The 22,518-nt window shown below is 33.2% G+C and overlaps 1 protein-coding gene across 3 annotated transcripts; it reads left to right on the top strand.

The window, feature by feature from the left end:
* The first annotated feature begins 4,028 nt into the window (after positions 1-4,028).
* Positions 4,029-22,323, top strand: LOC139512068 (poly(A) RNA polymerase, mitochondrial-like). Of its 3 annotated transcripts, none has more exons than XM_071299387.1 (11): positions 4,029-4,118; positions 5,268-5,381; positions 6,065-6,194; positions 6,583-6,740; positions 9,072-9,289; positions 10,011-10,247; positions 11,813-12,028; positions 13,569-13,780; positions 14,743-14,966; positions 19,481-19,612; positions 21,846-22,323. In XM_071299387.1, exons 1-11 carry the CDS (start codon positions 4,079-4,081, stop codon positions 22,289-22,291), a joined length of 2,127 nt encoding a protein of 708 aa, XP_071155488.1. In that variant the 5' UTR covers positions 4,029-4,078; the 3' UTR covers positions 22,292-22,323. The 3 variants fall into 3 exon arrangements, with proteins under 3 accessions (XP_071155488.1, XP_071155487.1, XP_071155486.1); XM_071299386.1 differs by lacking the exon at positions 4,029-4,118 and adding an exon at positions 4,120-4,285 and having other exon boundaries at positions 5,268-5,366; XM_071299385.1 differs by lacking the exon at positions 4,029-4,118 and adding an exon at positions 4,120-4,285.
* Positions 22,324-22,518: the final 195 nt, after the last annotated feature.

Genomic DNA, 22,518 nt, shown 5'->3' with positions numbered 1-22,518 from the left:
TAGAGATAATTGTAAGCAGCAAGAATGTTAAGTAAAGTAAGATCTACAAACACATCACCATCACCAAAACACAATTTTATCATGAATCCATCTGTGTCCATTGTTTAATATTCACATAGACCAAGGTGAGCGACACAGGCTTTTTAGAGCCTCTAGTTGTTGTTGTTACCAATTATGTAAATCAATTGTATCTGATTTTATGCCCTTTATAGGCCCTGTAATTTGGGAAATAAAAATATTCTATTCTATTCTATACAACTCAATAATATATAATGACTAAAAATAGTATCAATCAGCATCCTATTTATTATGAGGTCATGACAACCGACCTTCACACCAAAAAAACTGATAAACACCAATTTCTCTATCCGAAGAGTTGTCACCCGCGAAACACTGCTCCCTGAGCATTCCGTACAGCGAAGTCATCAGGTTATTTAAAACGGATTTGTTCATCGGAATCAAAATTAAACCATAGTTTGGGGCAACTCAGACAGCAACTTAAATCAAGATGTTATAAGAACAAAAATATTTCAGAAGCTTTCGGCAAAGCAAAAGAAAAAGACCGAACAAACCTACTTGATATATATAAACAACTCGTCTAAACATCAACCCAACAATGTTAGATCTGTAAACTTGCTTTCGCAAATTTTTTGTTCTTTCCTCGCCGGGATTCGAATCCATGCTACTGAGATATCGTGGTAATAGACCCCAATTTCCGCTTTCAACTCCTCATCATTTAGATTTAAGAGATATTCCAAAAGATATACACGTTTACCTTAAACAATTGCAACAAAAATTGAGCACAATACGAAGAGAAGTCCAAATAAACATTAAAAAAGCAAATGCTAAAATGGTTGAAAGAGTTAATAAAACAACATCACCTCTAAAATTGTCAGTTGGAGACTATGTGTATTTGCACGACGAGCCTATTGGTCAGGGACGAAAATTACAAGCTAAATTTACGGGACCTTTTATTGTTGATAATATACCAAGTCCTCATTTAATCAAAATTAGAGATCCTGAAAACAAGCGAAGACTTCGAATGCCTGTACACATAAATAGATTAAAAATGGCATATATTCGTGCACCACAACCTCAGCCGTATTTGCAACACTTAAGTAAAGCCAAAGTTCAAATACTAATGTCGATTCTTCTACTTCGTCATATTCTGAACAAGTCCCCGTACGTCAGTCAACTAGACATAAAAAGCCACCCGCAAAATTTAACGACTTTGTTAATTTAGATTCCGAATTAGGGAGCTACCATTTGATTTTTATGGGGGGGCTAGGATGAAATTTGAAAAAAATAGGCAGGACAGGAGTTTTGAGTAAAAAAAAAGGCAGGATGAGACACTTTGCAAAAAAAAAAGGCAGGATGACAATTTAGGTAAAAAAAGTCAGGATAAACTAATAAAAAAAAAGGCAGGACCGAATAGAGTGAAAAATAAAAAGTCAGGACAGAGATTACAACTAAAAAAAATGCAGGACAAAATTTTTCATCCTAGCCCCCCCATAAAAATCAAATGGTAGCTCCCTTAGGAACAGATTCAATATCATCAGACGACAATCGATATCATAAAATCAAACGTGTTTTAGCCAGGAAAATCGATAATAATCAACTAAAATATCTTGTACAAATTGTCGGCGAGCCAGCACAAAATTCTATATGGGTAGAGGAGTCAGGTTTATCACCTAAAGCAAAGAAGATAGTTCAAAATAAACCACCTCCAATGATACTGTGAGTCTATTTTTGTGTGTGAAAATTGTTTCGCCACAACCAATCATCGTTTTATACAGATCTGTGTGTGAGAATTGCCTCGCCACAGATAGTCAAGATAAAGTTTTATACTTGTGTGTGAGAATTGCCTCGCCACAAGATTCTGGAATTGAGTGTGTGAATATTGATTCGCCACCTGTAATGTGATTGTCTCGCCACTATCGATATATCTAAATACCAAACCAGAGATGAAAGAATATTTTAGTGACATTAATGTTGAAATTTGACATTTTGTTAATATGCTTTACATTAAATTGTTTGTGACATGTAATTAATTTGTTTGTTCTATTTGAATTGGTTCTTTTGCATGCATGTATATAGGGCTACACGTGACTGCATTTAGTAGTAGTATATTTGTTGTTGTTGATACTTAAATCATGCTGATAAGGTTTTGTAAAAGTTACTTTTGCTATGCGAGTGTCTAATTGTATTAGGAATTATTAGGTTGAATCAAATGATTCGTGAGATATTTTATAAAATTGTTATAGTGGCCAAAAATTGATGGCTGGGTAGAATAAAATGATTCAAGAAACTGAGTACCAGTGGTAAAAAAATTGTGACCGGTATTTTGTAAAAGTGGCCAAAAATTGGTGGCCGGTATTTTATTAAAGGGGCCAACAATTGGTTGCTGGGATTTTATGAGAGGGGTCAAAAATTAGTGGCCGGGATTTTTTTTTATTGTTTGAACGTTGAACAACAGATGTAGTAGCGCAAAAGATGTTATGCTAGAAATAACCTTTGTTTTCATATATTAATATCTATTTTGATTGTATGTTGTAAGAATCTTTAATCCTCGGCCGGGGATTAATGAATAATTGTGTGAGTGTGTGAGATAAACTAGTTATTATTATTTGAAATATATTAAGAGTCACGGGTCTCTGCTAGTGTCATCACTTTGAAACATGTATGTTTACTTTTAAAGCTACAATTTTATGCATCGCAAGTGTTCACTTGAGCAAAGTTGACAGTTGTAATCTGTCGTGCTCTTGGAAGTATCCGTAAAATAAACAAGTGAGAGGTTAATGGTCAAGATTTTACGACCTATGGTATCGAACATCTGTGTCTGGGATTTCACAGAGAGATATTAATGTTGTTGTGGTTTTTACATAATGAGTTTTAATGAGATTTAGCGGTTAGATTAGTTGATTTGTAACTATAACATTTATGCACACTTGTCATTTTGACAGATCAGATAAACAGAATTTCCGTTTCAAGACTACATTAATTACACTGGGAACTAAGTTTAAACAATGATCATTCATTTTAATTGATACAAATGTTATAATTTTAATTGTTGTTTTTTTTTCTTCATATTTTTGACATTATAATTTTTTTACTGCATATTTTAGCGATGAAAAAGAAACCTTTTATTCTAGATCTTTTAAAACTGTTTTTTTCCTGGTTTTTTTACTAAACAAAATTTGTAGTTATATTTAACACATAGAATTATTATTTAATGAGAACTTATGAATTTATTTTCAAGTTTTAAATGTGTGTATATTAAAGTACAATTAGTATTTGCTGAGAGATTGTTTCAATTTTATTTTTTTTAATATTATTATTCATAATTTTTATAAATAGATTTCATTGACCAGTAAGACATTTTTAGAAATTTCTAATTTGTGGGCGGGGATGTTATGTTTATCTTTTTAATACTGGTTAATGAAATCATTACAGTGTGTACTGGCTGGTCATTATCGCGTATGATACGATTTTGACACGCCTACATAGCTAATGAATATGCATGACTATATATAAGATCAGCACGTGTAGCCTAAACTGAGAGTTCAGTGTAGATTTGTAGGATAACTGTACACATGTAGTTTTGAAAATATAGAATAGATACAAAAATATGTGTTTTTAGTATCAGTATCCGAGCAAGTAAAACACGGATCTATCATTACACCCAATCGCCTGCACTGTAGCCGTCCGGCATATTATATAATTTATATATATATCAATTAAATGTGTTTTTATTTTATTTAATAATAGAGCATCTACTCAAAATGTTCTTAGAAATAAGCAATTGGGTGGCGTCACATAATTTCGCCGCATATAACATATACATGTACCGGAGATATATGTCTGTGCATATACTTTGTTCTTTTATTGCATCAAGGAATTGTATATATACAATTCCTTGCTAGTATAACATATGATTTAGCATTTATTCAATTTTTTACGTTTTTATACCGATATTTTCATTTTTCCTTCTTTTTTTTCGGGTGGTACATTGAGAGTAAAAAAATCACGTGTGTGCGTTGTTATTTAAACTTCAATTGATGGTCATGGAATCCTTTCAATGGTGCGGCCTAGCAACAATCTAACGAGAACTATAAAGGGTTAGAGATTATTTTCAAGATGTCTGCGCCCATGTTGAGCTTTACGGCAAGAATTTGCTCAAATTGGATAACAAGACCACAAATAAGACGATATGGCTTGTTGTATCAATTGGACAGAAACAAAACAACTATTGAAAAAGGGATATCGAAATCAAAAGAAAATCAGGGTTAATTAATTTCTGTATGATGTATCTCTCATTTGGCTCAGATCTTTTTGACCTCTCCACAGGTTGGGGACAACACATCAAAATGTCATTTGAGTAATCATGACATAAGTTTTGTAATGAAAACTACCCATTTAGTTATAAAAAACATATGCATATGATAATTTTTTTTCATTGGAGGTTTCATATGACTTTAAACTTTTTTCGCTACGGCCCTTTTAAAGTACTCAATTTTGATGATTTTCCCATTTTTCATAATTTTTTACCCGTTTTTTTCCTATTAAAAAAAATCACAGTTCCTCAATTAAATGTTTTTTCATACTTTCAATAAAGATAAAGTGGACCAATCTGAATAAATTTAACTTAAAAAGACTATAGACAGGTGTTAATATAAGAAAGTTTTGATGCTTTTCTGAGTCAAATTTACCATGCTGTCAATTTTGTAAAATTGTGATTTTTCTCTGTTTTAAGAACAAAATGCATTTTATTTCAACTTCTTCATGTTTTTGTTATAAATGATTGAACAACATGCAGAAATACATATCTAAAAAATTTGAAAAAAAAAGGATATGGGATGTACATGTTTTTGATAAAATCATTTCTTGTACCCCTCACCCATTTGCCCAAAATTTTGGCTAAAAAGACTGACTTGATTGGTAAAAGAAATTAAAAAAATTATCACTCAAAATTACTTTAAATATGGCAAATATAACACTATTTAAATTCATTGATATTTTCCACATGTATCACACAGTTTTGGAAATAATTCCAGAACTAGATTTCAACGAGACTGAAATGTTAGAAGAATATATCCTTAAAATATCAATCAACATCCAAGGGATTTAGTGTACTGACGTAATATTTTTGATCTCATCTCTAGTCATTTGAAATTAAATTAAGTACATTCCATCTTTTAATTGTCATGATTGTTCTCAAAAGATATGTTGTTTTAAATTTAATGATATTTGTTTTTTCTTTATGACAGATCCGGCTACTTTTGTGAATGATTCACTCCCAGATGGAGCTACAGCAGAAAGTACCAACAGTTTACAGCAGGATGAAAGATCCAAAACTGTCCCTCAGGGTGCATGTTCTACTGGTATTATAAATTAAGAAATTAATGTGTTCTCAAACTTCAATTATTATTGTAAATTCCAGTAGTTTAGATTGATATTTATCTATTACCCTTACTTCAAACCAATATTGGTGGGGAAAAAATTTGATTGATTATATAGGGAATCATTGAAGCATGACAGGAGCAGTTTTAATTTTGATAAGTTTTACAGTTTGAATAATATAACATTAACCTCTGATTGGATTGATTTAAGACATTTTGATTTAGAATCTGTTAGCTGAATATTTCAATGAAAATTATAATTTTTCTACATTAAATGGCAAACCCAAATATTTTTAAGTATGGCCATGGGAGCCATTTTTGGTTCTCATGAAAATTCCTATAGTATTTGAAGAGATGCATTTTGCTCTTTGGTTGTGTTGTTGTCTCTTTGATACATTCTGGGTACCACTTTAGTCACATATATAATAATAAGGCACATATACACGTATAAAACTTACCATGCTATCAAAGATACTGAAAACAAGTTCTGTTGCTATAACAACGTCTTATTACACACTTTGCACATGTTGCATTGTACATTTTGTTATTATTTATTATTAAAGTTATTGAAAGTACATTTTTTGTTTGCTTTTCAATGAATGCTTTTCCAATTATCATGATCGTACTGAATTTACTAATATGCATTGAATTTATTTTGTTAACAGGCACAGCTGAGGTACAAAAAATTCTACACATTTGGAGAGTTTTAAATAAGGTTTCAAAAGAAAAATTGATGAAGATATTCCCTAGTGCAGTTGATATACATTTTCAACCATTAGATGAGGAAGGAAAGATGTAAGGAATTGTATTTTGGATTTTATACAGCTTGAAAATTGGTCTTTATTGCTTCTTTTGTAAGTTTGCTGCATTTAGTAAGTGCAAAGACTGATGTGCTTGGAGTCCGTATTATCATGTACATGTAAAATTGACATGTTTTTCTGCAGACTGTTACCTTGCACATACAAAAATCTAGCTTCCATGTAATTTTATACAAAGCTTCGGACGCAATAAATTATAAAACGTGTTGTTTTCCATATTTTATACAAAGCAGGGTTCATATTCACATTGCATTGACTTATTCTTGTCCTGATGTCCATGTAATATTTGCTACTGAAAGTTTAATACCATATGCATATAATTCATCCAAAAAAGTCTTGATCCTAATATTTAATTGTATTTACAGGTTAAAAACTGCATTTATAAAGTTTGACACTGAATCACAATTACAAGAAGCACAGAAGATACAAAGAAGACATGGTAAAATCATAATTGATGGTTTTCGTTCCAATATTAAAGTTGTAGACTTAAGCCACCATCAAACAGAATCTCTGATGGAAGCAGGTAGTATATCTAATATTTGTAAGGCCAGAGTCAATAAGCCCTTGGTCTTGTGCATATTAAACAATGGACACGGATAAATTCATGTCAATATTGAACAACTTTTCGTCATTTTTGTAACTTGTATAAAAATCTTTTCTAAAACGACTTGGCCAAATTTAACCAAACTTGGCCACAATCATAATACTAGGGTATCTATTTAAAAAAAAAGTGTCTAATGACCCCGCCTACCAACGAAGATGGCCGACATCAGTAAACACATTAATAGGTGAGCGACACAGGCTCTTGAGAGCCTCTAGTTTAAACAAGCTACCCCAATGATGATTGTGGCCAAGTTTAGTTTAATTTGACCCAGTAGTTTCAGAGAAGAAGATTTTTGTAAAAGATTACTAAGATTTACGAAAAAATGGTTAAAAATTGACTATAAAGGGCAATAACTCCTTCAGGGGTCAACTGACCATTTTGGTCATGCTGACTTATTTGTAAATCTTACTTTGCTGAACATTATTGCTGTTTACAGTTTATCTCTATCTATAATAATATTCAAGATAATAACCAAAAACAGCAAAATTTCCTTAAAATTACCAATTCAGGGGCAGCAACCCAACAACAGGTTGTCCGATTCATCTGAAAATTTCAGGACAGACAGATCTTGACCTGATAAACACTTTTACCGCATGTCAGATTTGCTCTAAATGCTTTGGTTTTTGAGTTATAAGCCAAAAACTGCATTTTACCCCTATGTTCTATTTTTAGCCATGGCGGCCATCTTGGTTGGTTGGCCGGGTCACGCCACATATTTTTTAAACTAGATATCCCAAAGATGATTGTGGCCAAGTTTGGATTAATTTGGCCCAGTAGTTTCAGAGGAGAAGATTTTTGTAAATGATTACTAAGATTTACAAAAAATGGTTAAAATTTGACTATAAAGGTCAATAACTCCTAAAGGGGTCAACTGACCATTTCGGTCATGTTGACTTATTTGTAAATCTTACTTTGCTGAACATTATTGCTGTTTGCAGTTTATCTCTATCTATAATAATATTCAAGATAATAGCCAAAAACAGCAAAAATTCCCTAGAATTACCAGTTCAGGGGCAGCAACCCAATAACAGGTTGTCCGATTCATCTGCAAATTAGAGGGCAGATAGATGTAGACCTGTTAAACAATTTTACCCCTGTCAGATTTGCTCTAAATGCTTTGGTTTTTGAGTTATAAGCCAAAAACTGCATTTTACCCCTATGTTCTATTTTTAGCCATGGCTGCCATCTTGGTTGGTTGGACGGGTCACGCCACACATTTTTAAAACTAGATACCCAAATGATGATTGTGGCCAAGTTTGGTTTAATTTGGCCCAGTAGTTTCAGAGGAGAAGATTTTTGTAAAAGTTAACGACGACGACGATGACGACGGACGACAGACGCCAAGTGATGGGAAAAGCTCACTTGGCCCTTCGGGCCAGGTGAGCTAAAAAAGTATGTGTGGTTCCAGTTACATTTGAAAGAAAGTTAGGGTAGGAAGGTAGGGATTTTTTTTTATTTTATTGTTTTTTTTTTTACATTGAGTCTATGGGAGCAACATTCTGACTTTAACAGTGCTTAATGAAAAATGACAATAAAATCTTTAGGGTAGGCTATTTTTAAGACGAAAAAGTAGGGACGGTAGGGTTACTGGAACCACACATATATTTTTATTTGGCCTAGTTCTGAATTTGTCTAGGCTTTATTTTTACTTTTCCTCTCATCTGTTATGTTATTTATAGGAACTAGAAATATTGTTATTGATCACTAGCAATAGATTGGTGTCAAGTCTTTGCAATACTATATAATAAGCTATAAAAAGCCCAGACAATGATAAAAAGTAAAACAATTAAAACGTGAAAACTAACAGTCTGATTTATATGCTAAACAGTTATTAAATGAAAAACAAACATGTAAGCCATAGATAACAACCAACGACAGCCTCACTTTGGACAAGCAAGTTTTTCAGTATATTCGTAATATCATTATAATAGTAAATTCTTTATTTAAAGAGAGTGAACAAAGTAAATTACAACAACGAATCTTTCCTAAGACTCAATTTGTTGGGTGATGAAATTTCTAATAAACATCTTTCAATATAAATTATTTGTTTTGGGAACAAAAACAGTTCATCCGTACTCGCCTTCAATGAACCCTTCAATGAACCCAGATGATTCAAAATCAACAATGCTATAAGAGATGATGTTAAACAATTTACTGGGTGAAGTCATGTAAAGAGATAGTTATGGTTCTTGATGCTCCTTGGTGAATATATGCTGTCTAATGTTATTAATTTATCCATATATTTTCTAGTGAAATTAGAGAAGGAAAAGTCAAAGAAAATTAGTGGTGAGAAAAATTATGCCACAAAAGGGAATTTATCACAGTTTGAACAAATCCAGAAATCCAGGTCTGATGAAGCTAGTCGTTCAGTTTTGATAAAGGTCAAAGGGAAAGCTGATATCTCTTACTTGTTAGATGAGTTCAAGTCTAAAAATGTTCCAGTCAAGTGTGCATGTTACTCAGAACCAGTAAGATTTAATTTTCCTGTATAGTTTTGTACATAAATAAACAAGTCTAAATTGAAAACAAGGTTCAAACCTATGATTGCGTTGTTCATGTAACAAATTTCGTTGTAGAGTGGTCTAAATACAGCACAAACAACATTTTCCAAAAGACCAAAAGAGTGAAAAAATATATTTTAACAAAACACATTTGACTAGCAGGTCGAAAAAATTATGTTCTTAAACCCTGCTGACTGCCATGGACAATTGCCAAATAAATTGATCACAATGCAAGGTGTAACAAAATGGATCTCTACATTAGTTTGATATTAAGTAGAAACTATATATATGGAAAGACATTTTGTTCAAATAATTCAAAAGTTATGTGTGACTAAGTCTGTGAGAATAATGTCTAAAGCATGGTGACATCTTTGATATGGTCATTCACTAAGAAAAGCGGAAAAGGGAAGGGTTCTACAAGATCAGTGGCAAGCAATGAAAATAAACATGAAAACAATAGTATCTGATCACATGAACAGAAGCACATCATGCATATCCTCTTTTGATACTCCTGCTTCCGCCCTAATAAAAAATGGCTGCCACAATATAGGTGTGAGTGCTGAAAGTGAATAAGTCAATCAATCTCTTTAGAATGTTTTAATAACCAATGCTATAAGTGATAGTCTTTGGTTGGCCTTGTTATTTTCATTGTTGCATATCTTTAAACTCTTATCTACGTCCATTTTAGGATCATTTACTAGTAGAATTTAAAGACAGAGATTGTATAGAAAAGTTATTCAGAAATGTTGGACATTTCCGTGGCAATGCATTCAGTAAAATTCCAGTTAGAGTTCGAACAAGATATTTATTCAAAGAAGAACATGGAAAAACTACATTGATGAATGAAAACAGATTAGATAGTAAATCAGTGAATGTCTTTAAACCAAACAATTTTGATTTGAGAATATTAAAACAAACCACACAGGTGAGAACTGTAATTTGTTATGTCAGAGGCCTTCATATATTTTTGTGTATTTCATAACTTTTTCTCACAAAAGTGGTGATAACTTTGCTTACATGTTGTTTTTATGCCCCACCTACGATAGTAGAGGGGCATTATGTTTTCTGGTCTGTGCGTCTGTCCGTCCTTCCGTCTGTCCGTCCGTTCGTTCAGGTTAAAGTTTTTGGTCAAGGTAGTTTTTGATGAAGTTGAAGTCCAATCAACTTCAAACTTAGTACACATGTTCCCTATGATATAATCTTTCTAATTTAATTGCCAAATTAGAGTTTTGACCCCAATTTCACGGTCTACTGAACATAGAAATAATAATGCGAGTGGGGCATCCGTGTACTATGGACACATTCTTGTTTTTTCAAATTTGAACAGCTTTCTTAAAGTAACTCATTTTTACTTTTAACAGCGATTAATGAAAAGACAAAAAAAAAAATTAAAGAAAGGCACAAAACTGTAGAACAATTATGTTTTAAAAAAAAAAAAACCATCTACAGTGGACTCTTATTGTCTTGATCTTGAATAATTTAATGTATAATATGTGTCTGAATTTGTCTTGGATACTCATGTTGAGAATCCAGTAATTCATATAAATGTGTACTCTCAATTATTCAAATATAAAGAATTTTACTGAAACTTATAATGAATGAATGTAAATATGTCCAAATGTGTCCAAACATGTGCTAAACAATATAAATTTCGTTTCATGAATTTTTCACATTTTTCAAAATTCCTGGGTCTGTATTGATTCCAATGCAAAAGGGACGAATGATACCAAAGGGACAGTCAAACTCATAAATCTAAAACAAACTGACAACGCCATGGCTAAAAATGAAAAAGACAAACAGAAAAACAATATTGCAAATGACACAACAAAGAAAACTAAAGAATAAACAACACGAACCCCAACAAAAACTAGGGGTCAACCAACTCGTGATTGCGTCCGTAAAAAACTAGGGGTGATCTCAGGTGCTCCGGAAGGGTAAGCAGATCCTGCTCCACATGTGGCACCCGTCGTGTTGCTTATGTAATTAATGCCATGAATAAGTATATCACTCTGTTGGTTATTGAAAAGTGGGAAATATTCATGAGGAGCATATTTTTTTTGCATATTTCACATGAAAAATACAAATTAGAAAAAAAAAATATTCCATTGTGTAATTTTAATTATTGAGGAAAACATTAATAGACTAAAAAAAATGAATATAAAACTTTGCAAGGGATTAGACCTTGGAAATCAAACAATTTAAGGAGGTAGACCTAGGTTAAGGGAAATAACTCTTAAAATCATCAGTACGTTTATGTCAACCATTTTCAAAAACATATTCTAAGCTTCTAGGTTACATAGATTATTTTCAATCTGTTTCAGGTAAATGCTTAAAATACATTGATGAACTTGACTTTTACAAACGCTTAACTGGTTTAAAGAGTTATCTCCCTGAACCAAGGTCTACCCCCTTAAATGCCAAGAAATAAACCACTTCATTGTCTATAATGCCAGGATAATCTTCAAAGTTATCTAGTATATTCTATTGCAGCTATCAGAGGGAATAAATTTATTATGGAATAATGTGAAATTGACAGAATATGATATTAGACTCCAATACTTCATTACATCTACTTTGAAAGAAATGTTGTCTAATATGTTTCCACATTGTAATGCTTCCTTATTTGGATCTTGTGTAAATGGTTTTGGAAATACAGGCTGTGATTTGGATATTACTTTAGACTTAAAACAGAAGTCAGATGACAATGTAAGTAGACATTGAATAATGTAAACAATGGTAAACCATTTTATATTTTGCAGTTAGTCTTTTCTAGTCCATGTCCAAGAAACCCCAAGGGTGACTTGGGTATAGAAATATGGTCACTTGGTCTTCTCCCGACCGGCAGTAAAACGCTTGCTGAAGTGGGGCGTCCGTTTGGCTGTGCGGGATGTATAAAGTTCGCAGTCACGTCCGTCAGAAGGGGACGTTAAATCCGATGCCTCGTGTAAAGAGAGTGCCAAGCTCTTTGCACGTTAAGAACCCTTGCAACAACTCTTTGAGGGGTCCGTAGGTGGCCTGTTGCAAGGCAAAATTTCTGTCCCTATCCAATATACCCTCATTTTCCAGTGGCAGTCCAAATTTCCCCGACCATCATCCCAGATGGCCTCTATTACAACAACCTACCTATTGTATTTATTGTGAACTTGTTCTCGTCCTGAATATGCATGAAATATTTGCCACTGGACGTTAAGCAACCAACAATCAATCAATCCATGTCCAAGCAATATAGATTTGATAATTTATATAAGGGCAGATAAAAGTTTTACTCACAAAAGTTAGTAGGTTTACAATTAATATTTCACAGTAAGGCTTCTTTAGAGAAATGAGAGACTATTTATAGGATTTTTTGTAGATATGCAGAATTTATCCCTGCCAAAGCAGACCCTTTTCATTAAGAATGGTTTTAAACAATCATACATTGTTAATAACAGATAATAGGAATTTGTGTACCCTGTATGTTAAACTGAGATGAAGATTCAGGGGCGGATCCAGCCATTTTAAAAAGGGGGGGTTCCTAACCCAGGACAAAGGGAGGGTTCCAATTACATGTCCCCATTCAAAGGCATTGATCGTCCAAAAAAAAGGGGGGTTCCAACCCCCGGAACCCCCCCCTCTGGATACGCGCCTGAGATTTCAGAAAATGTAACAATTATGTCCTTTTCATGATCAAATATGAAAAACCACAACAGCTTTACCAGTGGTGGCTTTTGTGTTTACCTTAATTTCGATTCGTGCAGCTACAGTAGGAAAATCCTCATAAATTGTCATATAGAAAGCTATAGAACTTACAAAAGAATTGATTCATGAACTATGGATTCCTTATTATTCGTTGAATACCAATTTTTTGTTGATTCCTTGGGAACACGCGTACGTTAACCTAAGATTTAAATGTTCAAGGAATTACAAATTTTCTATTGGCTTGTATGCTGACTTTGTCAAAACCATGAAATTAGACATCCAGAAAAATGTAAGTTTTCCTCAATCCAGGAAAATTGGTACACATGAAACTAAATGAGTCCACAGAATATAACCTCACCAGTACTATTGATGTTATAATACAATTCATTGAGTAGTTGATTGTGTGTATAGGGTATTCACTAAAATCAAGAAATTTTTAATTAATTGAAGATGCATATTTCATTATTACACTAGAAATTGATATCAAAATGTCTGAAATCACCACATACAGGATTTTTCCAGTTATGGCACAAATAATATTATTTAATTTTGTTTGTTGTATTTTCAGGAAGAAGCTCATATATTAAAATTTTTAACTAACCAGCGATTTAACAGTGAACGTGAATGGCAGCAACATCTCTTAGATATAATTGGTAATATGGTATGGGTATTCATACCAAGTAGTGGAAAAATTAATAAAATACTGAATGCTCGAGTTCCCATTGTAAAATTTCAACATAATAACACAAGAAGAGAATGTGACATCTCGCTTAATGGAATGTAAGTATATATGAAATGTGTCAAAATCAAACCTTTACTTCCCTCTTACAACTGAAAATATTGTCTTAATTTTTATGCCCCTCCTGTAGTGGAGGCCCAGCATTAAGTTTGACCCTTGTTTATACACATTTACGTACTTCCTGAAATTGGTTTCTGTTCACTAACTTTAGTTTGTTTCAACCAAATTTCTGAATTTTATCCTTTCCATTCTCTAACTTTAGTTTGCTTCAAGCATATGTCATGAAACTTATACACAATTCTTATTGCTACAAAAAAAAACCAGATTGAAATTGAATGTTGGTGGCATCAATTTTTTCTGTTTTAGAGTTATATGTTCCTTTGCACATAGAAAAATTCCTGAAATATTTGTTTCTGTTCTCGTATTTTTGTTTGACTCAACCAAATGATATGAAACTTATGCACAATGCTCATTACCACAAAACTCAGATCAAGTATAAATTTGGGTAGCCTCACTGTTTACAGTTATTGAATTACATCACTTTACAATTATGGTATATGCAAATGGGGTCATCATAGATATCTGTGTTTCATGGACACATTCACCATTTATTTTTTAATGTTTGATGATTTCATACTAATTAAGATGATTTATGAATACAAAATGCTAATGAAAAATGATTAATCATAGAAATGTGATGTTCCTAATCTTGAACCCAAAGATTTCAATTTACATGGGCCAAAAGTACAAATGAATACATCTTCAACTTCATACTTTGTTTGGCCTTTTTAACTTTTTTTAGATTCCAGCATCACTGATTAGTCTTTTGTAGAAGAAAAGCGTGTCTGGCGCAAATACAAAATTTCAATCCTGGTATATTTGATGAGTTTATCTATTTATAAGACAGTAACAAATTTTACCCAATGAACTGTTTGGACTTGGTCTACATGGTCTATACCTCCAATCTGCCTTAAAAGTTAAATAAACTTTGTTTTATTTATAGGTCTGGTGTAAAAATGGCTGAATTAATGTTCACTTTTGGAGAATTATGCCCAGAAATTCGACAGTTAGTAACAGTGATTAAACAATGGGCTAGTGCTAAGGGTGTGACAAAAGAATCTCAACCTGGACCATGGATGTCAAACTTTATGCTAATCATGATGACAGCATTTTATCTGCAGAACAGAAAACTGTTGCCGTCTTTTAGACAGATGCAAGAAGTAGCAGGTTTGTTATACAAGTTTTGACAATATAGAATCATATTCAAAACAGTGTAGCTGTGGCCATTGATTGACAACCTTAAATTATCCCATTGACTGGGGCAGATTATGTGAACGTTTGTCTGTAACAACCGCTGCTCACTATGTACTTGTTAAAGGCAGTTAAACTGTGGGGTCACAAAAGGTTCTCAACACCTAAATAAAGAAATTAGAAAAACTAATCAGGAATAACACGATGTTTTGATTTATATCAATAATATAAATCAAAACATAAAGTTATTCCTGATTAATTTTTCGAACTATTTTAATATTAAAGGCGTTAAGAACCTTTGGTGACCCCACAGTTTAAATTCTATAATAAGTAAGTAGTGAGCAGTTGTCGTTACAGACACACGTTCACTTAATCTGCCTCAGTCAATGGGATAACTTAAGGTTGTCAATCAATGGCCACAGCTACACTGTTTTGAATTTCATTCTATAAAAGATCACAAGTTTTTGTAATATGTGCTTTTTATGGGTGTTTTTTTTTTCAAAAGTTGATATTGGCAAAAGCTTTTCGTAATTGCTCTTTGTGTTTGCTGTGAAGAAGTATTTTAGTTTTTATAAAAGTCTTTTCAAGCTATAGAAGAGACTAAAAGTCACCAGAGGGATAATAAAAAATGCATATGTTGAAGAAAACACTATATTCAAAACTAATGACAGAGCAACAGGGGTCGGAAGAGAAATGAGATATATATTAAGTTTTTTATATACCATATCGGCTCAATTATAAAGTATGTTTTTCTTCTTATTATTTTGTAGTGAATGCTTTTGATTGTGTGTGATTTACTTTAAAACATTGTCTCTGTATAAGCAGTAGTTTTTTTATGTTACAGGATTATACATAAGATTCACAACCAAATCACATGTAATCACCCTGTTTAGTAATACACTCTACACAAACAAGACAAATTTACAAAATCAGTGGCTAATCCAGGGGGGGGGGGGTTGGGTTCCAGGGGTTGGAACCCCCCCCCCCCCCCTTTTTTTTGGATGATCAATGCATTTGAAAAGAAGCATATAGTTGGAACCCCCCCTTTACTCTGGGTTGGGAACCCCCCTTTTTTAAATGGCTGGATCCGCCACTAAAAATAATCAAAATAAAGGGACAAGGGGGTAAATAAAATCCATTAGTCAAAGACTAAAAAACTAAAAAACTATAAAAAAAAAAAAATAAAAAAATAGGCAACCAGTCTAACAACAGTTTTCAAAACACTACACAGGAAACAAAAGATTGAGCAACACGAATACCACACAACACTGGAGGTGAGTTCATGTACTCAGTCAGGGTCAGTAGTTCTAATAGTTGTACTCATAAGTAAGAAAGAGTCATTACAACTGATAAGGTATCATACACTAGCTAAGGATCACAAATACCACACAACACTGGAGGTGAGTTCATGTGCTCAGTCAGGGTCAGTAGTTCTAATAGTTGTACTCATAAGTAAGAAAGAGTCATTACAACTGATAAGGTATCATACACTAGCTAAGGATCACAAATACCACACAACACTGGAGGTGAGTTCATGTGCTCAGTCAGGGTCAGTAGTTCTAATAGTTGTACTCATAAGTAAGAAAGAGTCATTACAACTGATAAGGTATCATACACTAACTGAGCAACACGAATACCACACAACACTGGAGGTGAGTTCATGTGTTCAGTCAGGGTCAGTAGTTCTAATAGTTGTACTCATAAGTAAGAAATAGTCATTACAACTGATAAGGTATCATACACTAGCTAAGGATCACAAATACCACACAACACTGGAGGTGAGTTCATGTGCTCAGTCAGGGTCAGTAGTTCTAATAGTTGTACTCATAAGTAAGAAAGAGTCTTTACAACTGATAAGGTATCATACACTAGCTGAGCAACACGAATACCACACAACACTGGAGGTGAGTTCATGTACTCAGTCAGGGTCAGTAGTTCTAATAGTTGTACTCATAAGTAAGAAAGAGTCATTACAACTGATAAGGTATCATACACTAACTGAGCAACACAAATACCACACAACACTGGAGGTGAGTTCATGTACTCAGTCAGGGTCAGTAGTTCTAATAGTTGTACTCATAAGTAAGAAAGAGTCATTACAACTGATAAGGTATCATACACTAACTGAGCAACACGAATACCACACAACACTGGAGGTGAGTTCATGTACTAAGTCACGGTCAGTAGTTCTAATAGTTGTACTCATAAGTAAGAAAGAGTCATTACAACTGATAAGGAATCATACACTAGCTGAGCAACACGAAAACCACACAACACTGGAGGTGAGTTCATGTACTCAGTCACGGTCAGTAGTTCTAATACTTGTACTCATAAGTAAGAAAGAGTCATTACAACTGATAAGGTATCATACACTAGCTGAGCAACACGAATACCACACAGCACTATTGGTGAGTTCATGTGCTCAGTCAGGGTCAGTAGTTCTAATAGTTGTACTCATAAGTAAGAAAGAGTCATTACAACTGATAAGGTATCATACACTAGCTGAGCAACACGAATACCACACAGCACTATTGGTGAGTTCATGTGCTCAGTCAGGGTCAGTAGTTCTAATAGTTGTACTCATAAGTAAGAAAGAGTCATTACAACTGATAAGGTATCATACACTAGCTGAGCAACACGAATACCACACAGCACTATTGGTGAGTTCATGTGCTCAGTCAGGGTCAGTAGTTCTAATAGTTGTACTCATAAGTAAGAAAGAGTCATTACAACTGATAAGGTATCATACACTAGCTGAGCAACACGAAAACCACACAACACTGGAGGTGAGTTCATGTACTCAGTCAGGGTCAGTAGTTCTAATAGTTGTACTCATAAGTAAGAAAGAGTCATTACAACTGATAAGGTATCATACACTAGCTGAGCAACACGAATACCACACAACACTGGAGGTGAGTTCATGTACTCAGTCAGGGTCAGTAGTTCTAATACTTGTACTCATAAGTAAGACAGAGTCATTACAACTGATAAGGTATCATACACTAGCTGAGCAACACGAATACCACACAACACTGGAGGTGAGTTCATGTACTCAGTCACGGTCAGTAGTTCTAATAGTTGTACTCATAAGTAAGAAAGAGTCATTACAACTGATAAGGTATCATACACTAGCTGAGCAACACGAATACCACACAACACTGGAGGTGAGTTCATGTGTTCAGTCAGGGTCAGTAGTTCTAATAGTTGTACTCATAAGTAAGAAAGAGTCATTACAACTGATAAGGTATCATACACTAGCTGAGCAACACGAATACCACACAGCACTATTGGTGAGTTCATGTGCTCAGTCAGGGTCAGTAGTTCTAATAGTTGTACTCATAAGTAAGAAAGAGTCATTACAACTGATAAGGTATCATACACTAGCTGAGCAACACGAATACCACACAGCACTATTGGTGAGTTCATGTGCTCAGTCAGGGTCAGTAGTTCTAATAGTTGTACTCATAAGTAAGAAAGAGTCATTACAACTGATAAGGTATCATACACTAGCTGAGCAACACGAATACCACACAGCACTATTGGTGAGTTCATGTGCTCAGTCAGGGTCAGTAGTTCTAATAGTTGTACTCATAAGTAAGAAAGAGTCATTACAACTGATAAGGTATCATACACTAGCTGAGCAACACGAATACCACACAGCACTATTGGTGAGTTCATGTGCTCAGTCAGGGTCAGTAGTTCTAATAGTTGTACTCATAAGTAAGAAAGAGTCATTACAACTGATAAGGTATCATACACTAGCTGAGCAACACGAATACCACACAGCACTATTGGTGAGTTCATGTGCTCAGTCAGGGTCAGTAGTTCTAATAGTTGTACTCATAAGTAAGAAAGAGTCATTACAACTGATAAGGTATCATACACTAGCTGAGCAACACGAATACCACACAGCACTATTGGTGAGTTCATGTACTCAGTCAGGGTCAGTAGTTCTAATAGTTGTACTCATAAGTAAGAAAGAGTCATTACAACTGATAAGGTATCATACACTAGCTGATTGTTGAAATTCTGTTATTTAAAATCTAAGACATCACTATATGGGCCCTGTAATTTTGGAAATAAAAATATTCTATTCTATTCTATTCTATTCTATTCTATTCTATTCAATCCATTTACAATAGGTACATGTAAATTCTTTATAATTAAAACTGGATTGAAAGTAAAAAGTTGGAAATGAAAAAACAAGATTTTTCAGGACAAAGGACTTTTTCAAATGACAGCAACTAAGACATTTTAGAATAAAAAAGGCACACAATTATATCTCTTGACAACAGAGGCAAATAAAACATGAACCTGTTTTATACAAAACAAATAGGGTTGCAGAATTCTAGAGCTACAAATGCATCTCCTTTGAAACATCTATTATTAAATTTGAACACACAGCTTGTGCATTTAAAAGAAAATATTTTTGAAAACAAGATTTGTATCAAAAACAAAATTATTTTTTATTCACTTTATTTATATTGCAGTTGAGACAGAGAGATACATAGAAGATGGACATGATTATTCCTTTTCTACAAACATAGATCTTTTAAAAAAGAATTACCTATCCAATGAAAGTGTAGATCAAACAAGCCTGGAAGCATCTGTTCCGGATGTTGGTAAGCTTTCTTTAATAACAGACCCGTATTTCATCAACAAACTTTCTTCATAGATTATAGGCAACACATTTTTAGCTCACCTGTGCCGAAGGGACAAGTGAGCTTATGCCATCACTTGGCGTCCGTCGTCGTCCGTCGTCCGTCGTCGTCTGTCGTCGTCGTAAACTATTTCAAGAATCTTCTCCTCTGAAACTACTGGGCCAAATACTTTCAAACTTTAACTGAATGTTCCTTAGGGTATCTAATTTATAAATTGTATCCGAAGTTTTGATCTATCAACAAACATGGTCGCCATTGCTAAAAATAGAACATAGGGGTCAAATGCAGTTTTTGGCTTATAACTCAAAAACCAAAGCATTTAGAGCAAATCTGACATGGGGTAATATTGTTTATCAGGTCAAGATCTATCTGCCCTGAAATTTTCAGATGAATCAGACAACCTGTTGTTGGGTTGCTGCCCCTGAATTGGTAATTTTAATGAAATTTTGCTGTTTTTGGTTATTATCTTGAATATTATTATAGATAGAGATAAACTGTAAACAGTAATAATGTTCAGCAAAGTAAGATTTACAAATAAGTCAACATGACGGAAATGGTCAGTTGACCCCTTTAGGAGTTATTGCCCTTTATAGTCAATTTTTAACCATTTTTCGTAAATCTTAGTAATCTTTTACAAAAATCTTCTCCTCTGAAACTACTGGGCCAAATACTTCCAAACTTTAATTGAATGTTCCTTAGGGTATCTAGTTTGTAAATTGTATCTGAAGTTATGATCTATCAACAAACATGGTCGCCATTGCTAAAAATAAAACATAGGGGTCAAATGCAGTTTTTGGCTTATAACTCAAAAACCAAAGCATTTAGAGCAAATCTGACGTGGGTAATATTGTTTATCAGGTCAAGATCTATCTGCCCTGAAATTTTCAGATGAATCAGACAACTGTTGTTGGGTTGCTGCCCCTGAATTGATAATTTTAAGGAAATTTTGCTGTTTTTGTTTATTATCTTGAATATAATTATAGATAGAAATAAACTGTAAACAGCAATAATGTTCAGCAAAGTAAGATCTTCAATTAAGTCAATTTGACCAAAATTGTCAATTGACCCCTTAAGGAGTTATTGCCCTTTAAAGACTTTTTTCACAATTTGTTCATCATGTTGACTTACTTTAAAAAATCTTCTCCTTTGAAACTGCTGTATCAATTTCAGCCAAACTTAGGCTAAATGAGTTTCAGAGTATCTAGTATAAATTTTATATTTTATTTCCTTGTATGTCAAGAAACATAGCTCCTATGGCTAAAATAGAACATAGGAGAAAATGATTATTTTTTTTGGCTTTTGAAGAAAATAGGATGATCCAAAAAACATTTAAATAAATTGAAAAGCCAAAATAATCATTGATGAGAGATTTAACCAAAAGAATTAAGGTGAGCGATTCAGGCTCTTGAGAGCCTCTTGTTTTTTATTGTATTATATGTATTCTGGTGTCCTTAAATGGATTTTTTCCATGGCTTTTTACAGATTCTGTGCAAGATTAAAAAATAGTACACAAAATACTGTTATCATGTTTTTACATTACATTTAAAACAAAATTAGGAATATATAACAATTAAAAAAAGTAGTAAAAAACCAACATATATATATATATATATATACATCACTGAAGAGACATTTATTGTCGAAATCTGGATCATCTGGTGTACAAAAAAATATTAACATCTTATGTTTGTGGCATAACATTGTGGCCACAAGTTAATTGTTTTCTGTTTAGTATTAAATTTATATTAAGATCTATTTTGTTACATCTTGCGATCAATTTTATTTGGCAATCGCCAATGGCAGCCAGCAGGGTTAAAGAACATCAGTTCTTCGACCTGTTAGTCAAATGCGTTTTGTTTAAATATACTTCTTCACTTTTTTGGTCTTTTGGAAAATGTTGTTTGTGCTGTATTTAGACCCTTCTACAACGAAATTTGTTTTACATGCACACGTATAAAAATTGTGATTTTTATCCAACGCAATCATAGGTTTGAACGTAGTTTTCAATTTAGACTCGTGTATATATATATATATATTCATTCAATAAAAATAGAAAACGATACATGTTGAAATCACCTTATATCCTCTATTAAAAAATTGATATTAAATGATATTAAAAGACAACAAAAAAGATAAGAAGTACATTTAGACCATACTTTTAAGCAATATTTTAATTTTGTCTTGTATCTTTCAGGTACTCTACTCCAAGATTTCTTCAAATTCTATGCCGATTTTGATTTTGAGAAATACTCTATATCAGTTGTGGAAGGAGTTCCTGTGGAGAAGAAAACTTTCAATGCATTATTCATAGAAAACCCTCTCGATGTTGAACATAACGTTAGCAGGAATGTAAATGCTCAAAATGTCAATAAACTTGTTCAAGAAATACAAGAAGCACATGAAATCATTTGTGGTAGCTCGCCAATGCTATATGATTTGTTGGAAAGAAGAATTAAAAATGTCAAATCAAATTCCTTTAACATTTCATCACTATTTAAAGAAAGTGATATTACACAGGAAACAGTAAATCAGGATAATATGGAAGGGATTAAAGACAATATGCCATCAACAACGGACACTTTGACAACAGAAGCAAGTAAAGATGGACAGTCTGAGGAAGACAAAGATTTAATTAGCTAGCGTTCATAATTAAAATCATTTGTTATAATGAATTAGGGTGGGCTTTTAATTATTCTACAAAGGATACTATCCTCCAAAAACAAACAAATAAAAAGCAAATAAAACAGAAACATACAAACAAAATCAAAACCAGAATAAAACAGAAAAACCCTAAGATATTTTTATTACATAATCCAAAATTACTTTGAAAGTGTCAGTTCAATAAGAATTTCATTGATAAAGACATA

This window comes from Mytilus edulis, chromosome 2 (genome assembly GCF_963676685.1).
Source record: "Mytilus edulis chromosome 2, xbMytEdul2.2, whole genome shotgun sequence".
In the NCBI taxonomy this organism is placed as follows: Eukaryota; Metazoa; Mollusca; class Bivalvia; order Mytilida; family Mytilidae; genus Mytilus; species Mytilus edulis.
This window is presented reverse-complemented; position numbering and strand designations above follow the sequence as displayed.